Source organism: Arachis duranensis, chromosome 6 (assembly GCF_000817695.3).
Source record: "Arachis duranensis cultivar V14167 chromosome 6, aradu.V14167.gnm2.J7QH, whole genome shotgun sequence".
In the NCBI taxonomy this organism is placed as follows: domain Eukaryota; kingdom Viridiplantae; phylum Streptophyta; class Magnoliopsida; order Fabales; family Fabaceae; genus Arachis; species Arachis duranensis.
Genome location: NC_029777.3, coordinates 53,873,130 through 53,882,189, shown reverse-complemented (window position 1 = coordinate 53,882,189; position 9,060 = coordinate 53,873,130). Strand labels below are relative to the sequence as shown.

Sequence of the window (9,060 nt, the reverse complement as noted above, 5' to 3'; positions counted from 1 at the left end):
AGAGAGAGAGAGAGAGAGAGAGAGAGAGAGAGAGAGAGATTTGACTTCTCTCACAATCAATTGTTTGGTCTCTACTTATCCTCGTGAAAAGAACCAACCAAAAAAAGAGTGTTTCTATATTGAGATCTCATCTAGCTAGCTACCTACACATATAGTGCATAGTGTCACTGACATTATTCCAGCTCCGTCGATTCATCCATTGTTTTGCGTGACCCAGAAGAAAATTACACTAACAACACACGCACCAAAAAGTGAAATACAAATAAATAAATAAATATTCCTGCTTCTTTAACAAAGATTGTTATTAGCTTGTTCTTATTATAAACCTCTCTTCCACTACTGTCTCTTGTGTGTGTGTGTTTTGTCTCTTGAAAATGGATGGGGTTTCGTTTGAAGGCGCAAAGGATGACATAACAATGCAGTTTGCAATGGTGTGGAGCCAGATCAAAGCGCCATTGATAGTTCCAATGCTGAGGATCGCGGTGTTTTTATGCTTGATCATGTCGGTGATGATGTTCATAGAGAGAGTGTATATGGGCATTGTGATTAGTCTCGTGAAATTGTTTGGAAGAAGGCCTGAGAAGCGTTACAAGTGGGAGCCAATGAAGGACGATGTTGAGTTAGGAAACTCTTCTTACCCCATGGTTCTTGTTCAGATTCCTATGTACAATGAAAGAGAGGTTAGTTAATTAATTCGTTTGAGTATTCATTATACTCTTGATAATCCGACAAAGATGGCTTCTTATTATATTGCTTGTAAAAATAAATTAGTCAAAATCAATCAAAATTTATTTTATTAAACATTTATTAACTGTTATAATAATTAATAAATATTAAATAAAATAAATTTAATATTTTTTTATTTTTTAATATTACCGTTGTTTCTACCATAAAATGCAGGTTTATCAGCTTTCAATTGGAGCTGCATGTGGACTCTCTTGGCCTTCTGATAGGATCGTTGTACAAGTTCTTGATGACTCCACTGATCAAGCAATCAAGGTAATTAATTACCGTTCCGCTAGAAAACTCATTAAGAATAAAGTCAACTCTAACTAATTAAATAAAAAATAGACCTTTTATAAAATAAAAAAAATAATCATTCACTATCTTAATATTTCAAATTTTAAAATAAAAAAATAAACTTAATTGACTTATACTTTAATTGGTTTTCTAAACTTTTTTAATTAATTAATATCAGTAATGTCCTTTCCATTTATGGCAAGAAAAAACCGCCTCTCCACTGTCCAAAAAATTTATTTTAATTAGATTTTCAACCATTTAAATAATTAATTTAAATGAATTTATAACACATCTTCAGATCATTGTTTACAAAAATTATTTATACAAATTACATAAATAATTAGAGTCTAATTAAAATTTTTTAAATTATAAAAAATACTTTATGTTTTAAACAAATAAATAAAAATCAAACAAATATTTACTCAATTAATTAGACAAAATTTAGTTCGCTAAACATTTTCACAACTCCACAAAGAAAAAAGACAAAACATATTTGATTAATTATTTAATTTTTGTTCTTTTGTTGATTATGTATTACAAAATTATTCTTGATATAACTAATTAATTTTGTACTATATGATAGTTATTATTAGTAGAAGAATGGATGGAGTAACATTGATTGACGTTGTGATGTGTGAAAAATTGCAGGAATTGGTGCAGATAGAATGCCAAAGATGGGCAAGCAAGGGTGTGAACATAAAGTATGAAGTGAGGGACAACAGGAACGGATACAAAGCAGGGGCTCTCAAAGAAGGCATGAAACGAAGCTATGTTAAGCAATGCGATTACGTTGCCATTTTCGACGCTGATTTTCAGCCTGAACCTGATTTCTTGTGGCGAACCATCCCATTCTTAGTGCACAATCCTGAGCTTGCTCTCATTCAGGCTCGTTGGAAATTTGGTAATTAAAACTTTTCTCTAACTCCCTTAACATCCACGTTTAACGACAATCTCTTTTCTTAGTCCTAATTTAGATTATTTAAAAACTGTCGGTGACATGAGTCTTTTTGTGTGTGTTGAGTTTGGTTGGTGCTGGGTTGGGTCCCACTTTGTGGTTCAACGCCGTGCAAATGTCACACTCTAGCTAACTAGCAGCACCTTCATCTTTCAACTTTCGTTTCATGTTTGCCTTAGATTTAAGCCACGTAACCCCCTTTTTGTTGATGTCAAAGTTTGACGCTAAATTTAACTATTAATTCTAATATTATATAATTTATATAAACTCAATTTCTGTAAAAAAATTGATACTTGAGTTTTAGTGTCTATTTATTATACTTTGTTACCAAAATTATATATGTATCTATCATTGTCGTTTATGATATGGTGTTCTTTTACTCCTTTGTGTCTATGGTCCACCCGCTTTTATAATCTACTCCAACCTTTATATAATACAATCTTGCCGGGGAGAATTTTTTTTTAAAAAAATAAAGTTTATTATTTTTGGCATTATTTTTAATTATTATTAGACATTCTTTTAATTAAATCCTATATATTATATAATATAGGAAAAGTATAGGTAAACAATGAAAATATTAAACAACGTAAACAATAGATATATCGGATATTTATTTTATTAGTGTACAGATGGTTATTTTAATATTAAAATTTAGATCATTAATTTGAAAGTGTAGTATATTTTTATTTGATTGATAGTTATTCATATTGTTCAACAAGGCATTTTCCTATAATATATTATATGCACACAAAATTACTGTACATATAAACGTTTAATTTAATATTATTAAATCAAATTGTGATTTATTTATTTATTTTCTTTATTTTTAAATTTTAAAATTATCTAAGCGGCCACTAATTTTATACACAAATAGTATTTTCAAAATCATATTACCAAAAAAATATTGTTTTGTTCTATTTGGGGTATAATTTTTTAATTGATATGGTATCCTCAAATTCAATAAATTAAGGATCAATTTATTGCAGATCTAAACTCTATTTAATATTTAGAATTTAGGGTTTGTTGTTGGTCAATAAATTATTGTATGTATAAGATCTAAACTCTATTTAATATTTAGAATTTAGGGTTTGTTGTTGGTCAATAAATTATTGTATGTATAAGACGAAATTTAAAATTTAAATCTCCTAATAATTACTTAAGTAGACAAATGAGTTGATCACTCGACCAATAAGATGATTAGTTTTGGCGATTATTATTTGGTTTGTTTTATTCCTATGCTAAGTGGAAGCTGCTGATTGGTTACTCTCTTCATTATTTTTTGATGTCCAGTCTGTCATAAAAAGGCGTTAATGAACTGATAGATGATTATTAACCATGATATAATAATTATGGCTTTTTACATATTATTTCCCTTGATTATAATTCATTTATAGTAGGAATTGGATCTGGTTTAGTCAATGTGAGGCCGAAAAGTCGGGTAAAACCTGGACCATACTGCTTAATGCGGAAAAAGTATAACTAAATTCGCAAGTAAAGGCCTCAGAATCCAATTAATTGATCATTATTAATTACTTTGAAAAGTAGGTGTAGATTAGCAATAAATAATATAAGTACTCCTTAATTTCAACGTGGTCAAAATAGTTGTTGTTTCAACAAAGACTATGCTGGTAGTCATTTTAAGTATGATAATGAGTTTCAAGAGTTAGTAATTTAAGATGACTATATAGATTGTTTACTTATAGGTTTATTAGCTTTATAATTAGAACAAGAGTTAAGATTTTTAAAGGGAAAATTTTAAATTAAAGGGATGCAAGGTTTTTTAGAGAAGTTATAATTTTACATATCAAATTTATTTTTGTAACCTCTCATCCAATTTTAACTCCTACCCGCATATATACTAGAAAAAAGCATTTAAAATTTTTAATGTATTCAACATATTACAATTTTAATTAGTGTCCTTATGATAATGGTTAGGATAACAAGCTACATGTAAATTTTCATGAAACAATAATTATAACAACCTGATTGAAAGTTGAAATACAAGTTGCAAAACAACATGCATACAACTAACAAACTAAGAAAAGTAAAAAATATATATACTACTATAGTACTATTTGTTAATAAAAAGCTGCTATCTTTTCCTAAGGAATCGTATTCCCAATATTGGGAACATATGATAATGCTTTAGAAACATGTGCTCTCTTGGGTGGCTCTCAAGATGTGATATGAAAGATTAAAAAGGCCCACACACCTCACTAATACAAATAAGTATTGTTTCCAACATGTGCACCAACCAGAAAATTTTCCTCATAGCTAACGCCCTTCCCCTGTTCTAGCTAAGAAAAATATGATATTTTGAGCTGGTCCTAAAATAATTGTCCTTAAAGAGAGCAACACACGAAATCTGCTTCTATCTACATGTGTATTTCAAAGGGTATTTCTGTCTAATGCATGTTCCAAAAACATATTTAAGCATGCACAATTTTTTTAAAATAACCTTTCCCTGGTACGTAACATTATAAATAAAACAAAATTTAGTTAACAAAGAGTCCAGCATCTCCAACTTTTGGATTATAATTTTTTATACTTACAGGAGATAAATTAATTTAAAAATTAAGATTTTTTATTAAAATCATAGACAAAGTGAAATCAGTCTCACTTTAGAGATATAGTATGAATCATCTTGATGAAAAATTAATTAAATTTTGTCAGTTGTATAACTATTTTGATAGAATAATAAAAAATAATATAAAGTTCAAGTTGAACCGAAACAAAAAATTAGAGCTACAAATTTTTCATTTAATTTTAAATTATTATTTATGGCATATAATTTCATAAATACTAATGTGACATTTATAAAACTCAAAATAAAATTAGGATTTAACTAAGATGTACTTTAAAGCACATATAAACTTATTATTAATAGAAAATTTTAAATTTTTTCATTTAATAAATATAAAACAAATACATTTAAAACTTAATTTTTTTGTATTTTCAATAAAAAATTTTTAATTTGTAATCCTAACATATATTTTTAAGGTACAAAATAAATAAAACCATAAAATTAAAATGAAAATATGCATAGGCGTTGCTCTAACTACATTAACAATTACCAAAGTAATAGAAGATTTCAATTCTTCCAATATATTTAAAATATTGAAATTTAAAAAATAAATAAGTATACATAGTTTTAAAACAAATATTAAATGTAACATATAGCAGAGCACAAACATAATTTTCATAATGATAATATTAGAAAAATAAAAAAAGTCAAAATTTACCTTATTTAATATTTATTAATTGTTATAATAATTAATAAATATTAAATAAAAAAAGTTTTTACTGTTTTTTTTGTTACCAAATACTTCAGTTTTTATCGAGAGAAGAAAAGTGTTTGTGGCGTTATTATGGTTGTTGATGTAATCATTATTCTTATTGTGGATCTCCATCTTCCCTTTTACCTATCTCTAATTCACTCAATGACTCCTACTGCTGTGTTGCTCCGGCAGCAGCATGTGCAAGTTTTTAATGGTGGACCTCATTATTTTCCGGTCACTGTCTATATCTACTAACCGACAGCTGAATTTATTTCGAACTCTCTCGCTCCTTTCTGCCAAATCAATACCATGTCATTGTAAATTTCATGCCAGCTATGTTTTTGACATGCCACTAATATAACATAATATTAATTAATTTTTCTTGTTTTTAATTTTCAGTGAATTCCGATGAATGTTTGATGACCAGGATGCAAGAGATGTCACTGGATTACCATTTCACAGTGGAACAAGAAGTGGGCTCTTCCAGTTATGCCTTCTTTGGTTTCAACGGTATAATCATCTTAATATTAATAATAATTTAATTACATAGTGCAAATATATATGTATTCTTCAACAACAATCATGCTACTATTGTATAAGGATACATCTATAGTGTTAAAAAAAAGTTTGATTATGCTGCTATAAATAAATTTGATAATCATTTTGTGAAAAGTTTAATTATTTTAATAGTTAATTATTTGTTGAAAATATACGTTATACACAAATATGTTGTAACTAATTTAGCTACTCTTTTAATTTTATTTGTGATATGATGGATGATTATAGGAACTGCTGGAGTATGGAGAATTGCGGCGCTAAATGAGGCTGGTGGGTGGAAAGATAGGACCACAGTGGAGGATATGGACCTTGCTGTCCGAGCTAGTCTCAAGGGATGGAAATTCTGTTACCTCTCCGATTTGAAGGTAAATAAATAACGAACAATGTTATATGACTAACACAATTTATTATTTTTAGTCAATATTTAGTTAGTATTCAAAATTTTAAATTTTAAATACTAAATTCTAAGGTGGTGTATATATATACCATCATAATAATCTCAGTTGGAAAGTTGTGAGTATATTTATATAACATTGATGTATGGTTTTGTTGACATGGATCTATTTTTTTCTGAGTAAAGGTTAAAAATGAGTTGCCAAGTACTTTGAAGGCCTACCGTTACCAACAGCACCGTTGGTCTTGTGGGCCCGCCAATCTTTTCAGGAAGATGGTTTTGGAAATTATCAGAAACAAGGTAAGCTTTAGACCTCATACTCAAATTTATATTTGTCGGTATATATTCAGCATTTGGATACTTACATTTCAAATTCCATGTATGTTTTGTCCAATGCAGAAAGTGTCAACTTGGAAGAAGGTACATGTGATTTACAGCTTCTTCTTCGTTAGGAAAGTTATAGCACACATCAACACGTTTGTGTTCTACTGCATCGTGTTACCTGCGACCGTTGTGGTTCCTGAGGTTGTGGTTCCAAAATGGGGTGCTGTCTATATCCCTTCTGTCATCACCCTTCTAAATGCAGTTGGAACTCCAAGGTCTTTCTTGATTCCTCTATTGGTTTTCTTCTGTTTCAATTCTTCTCTACAGTTGAATCTCATGGAAAGAAAGTAACTTGTGTTACAAGTAAACAAACACTTTTGTTGACCGACTTTATTATCTGTTTCCTATGCTTTTGTTTCAGGTCGCTCCATTTACTTGTGTTCTGGATTCTCTTTGAGAATGTCATGTCTCTTCATAGAACAAAGGCGACAATTATTGGTTTACTCGAGGCTAGCCGAGTCAACGAATGGGTTGTCACTGAAAAGCTTGGAGATGCTCTCAAGAGTAAAGCCGGAGGTAAAGTAGCATCGAAGAAGCCTCGATTCAAGATTGGAGACAGGTACAAAAGGGTTTTTCATGATTTAGTTGTTCGCTTCTTCAATTTTAAAATATTTGTCAATTTGATTAAATATTACATTGAAAAATCAATGTATCTGATATCTTTGTCTTCATCAGGTTTCACTTGTTGGAACTTGGTGTGGGATTTTACCTCTTCTTCTGTGGCTGTTACGATGTTATGTTCGGGAAGAACCACTACTTCATCTTCCTTTTCATCCAAGCAATTGCGTTCTTCATCATGGCATTTGGATATGTTGGCACCTTTGTTCCCACCTCGTAAAACTATTTGGCTATGTTCTTCATTCAGTGAAATTTTTCAGTTTGTGCCTTCACTTGTCAAATGCGTTGTAGTATACAGGGTCTGGCAAATTACACAGCATATTAGTATAAAAAGAAAAGGGGTGATAATTTTTTTTAAGGTTTTGCATAAACAGAGTCTGTGACTCTTTAAAAGAGTAGATTTCCTTGTGAATAGCAAAAGGCATATAACGGAAGTTAATGGAGGTTCTTCACCTGGGAAACAAGTATACACAAAAGACGAACACAGCGTCGACAGCATCTATGGTGGATTGTTGATAAGATTTTGTAGCTTTTTTTTTTCTTTTTCCTTTTTATTTGTAAACACTTTTAATTTAATTTCTTTACATTGTATTTGTTTGATGAAATAAGCAGCTCCAAGAAATGGGTTAAAATACACAAAAGATTCTATATACTGCATCTCTTTACTCTGTGTAGCCTCTATGTTAATTAGTTAAATCTTACTGAAATAACGAAATTCCTTTGGCATTCCCTATGTAACAAAAACAGCTAATCAGTTTATGTTAAGATTAACAAAAGGGAATAATCTGATGGGAAACTCAGTGGTTCTGGACAGGATTACAATATACAAGCATTTACTTTAGGACAATGATACATCTGTAAATCTAAGAAATCTTTTCTTAGAATAATCATGTGTGCAGTTAATTGTGATAGCCTAGTGACTAACTGTCATTTCACTAAATGTGTGAAACTCCAATTGGTTTTGTTCTCAATTCAGTCGACTGAGGTGTAATGTCAGCTAGTCATTATACTGCCAAAATGACAACTAATTGTATATATAAGTATTCCTTTAACTAAATTGATGACTAAATGACTAATCTAATTTGTAATTATAAAACTAAAAAAGAAAATTCTTAGAAGTCAATATTACATGATTAATATTATAGTCAATATTTAACATAAGAAAAAAATATCCAAAATTTTTAAAAATAAGAATATTTGAAATTCATCAAAAAAATATTTGAAATTCAAACACAACCATTCAAAATTTTCAAAAAAATATATTTATCAAACGAAAGCAAGTGCGCTCCAAAAAAAAAAAATTAGGAGTGCAACACTTCTTAAAAATTAACCGACAATCATCAAAAGTTACTAGGTAAATCAGGTTTTGAGTTTTTAGATAGTCCATTTGTAAATAAAAATAAATAGACTACTTAATGCCAATTTAAAAAACTGAGATCATTTAATTAGAAAAATGTTGAGACCCAAAATCTTCCTTCTCAAGTTTGTACATTTTGCCCAACTAGAAAAAAAGAAGCTTGCACAGTGGACGACGATCATTCGAATGGAGCACAGAAAATCAGAAGGCGGCGAAACTCAAAGTACACCATGAGCTTCTGGTGTTAGATCAGAAACCAGGTTGGGATAGGTGTTCTCTTAGGGCTGTCAGAAGTTGTAAGAACCGGCGTTTTTATGAATAAAATCATTTAAATACCGAAATTAAACTCCAAAAATTTAAGATGAGAATTTGGGGATTTAAATATGATTTTCGGATTCAGTAGGTCCTTCCGAGTTAGAAAATGTGTTCTCTGTGAAAAACCGTGAAAAATCATGAACCGAAAGTTGAACTGGTTGAACCGGTTCAAGTCTGCTCG

The 9,060-nt window shown here is 29.8% G+C and overlaps 1 protein-coding gene across 1 annotated transcript; it reads left to right on the top strand.

Annotated features, from left to right (window-relative positions):
• Window positions 1–6: 6 nt before the first annotated feature.
• LOC107493866 (glucomannan 4-beta-mannosyltransferase 9) lies at window positions 7–7,857 on the top strand. The gene is made up of 9 exons (XM_016114901.3): window positions 7–680; window positions 901–999; window positions 1,669–1,921; window positions 5,653–5,763; window positions 6,040–6,176; window positions 6,392–6,505; window positions 6,605–6,804; window positions 6,951–7,148; window positions 7,265–7,857. The coding sequence occupies exons 1-9, from the start codon at window positions 375–377 to the stop codon at window positions 7,425–7,427; spliced, it is 1,581 nt and encodes a 526-aa protein (XP_015970387.1). The 5' UTR covers window positions 7–374; the 3' UTR covers window positions 7,428–7,857.
• The last annotated feature ends 1,203 nt before the right edge of the window (window positions 7,858–9,060 follow it).

Excerpts from the sequence above, each read along its gene's own strand:
- LOC107493866 (XM_016114901.3), top strand. The coding sequence starts at position 375 with ATGGATGGGGTTTCGTTTGAAGGCGCAAAGGATGACATAACAATGCAG. Across the intron at positions 681-900 it reads CTATGTACAATGAAAGAGAG|GTTTATCAGCTTTCAATTGG; the intron begins GTTAGTTAATTA and ends CATAAAATGCAG. Across the intron at positions 1,922-5,652 it reads TCAGGCTCGTTGGAAATTTG|TGAATTCCGATGAATGTTTG; the intron begins GTAATTAAAACT and ends TTTAATTTTCAG.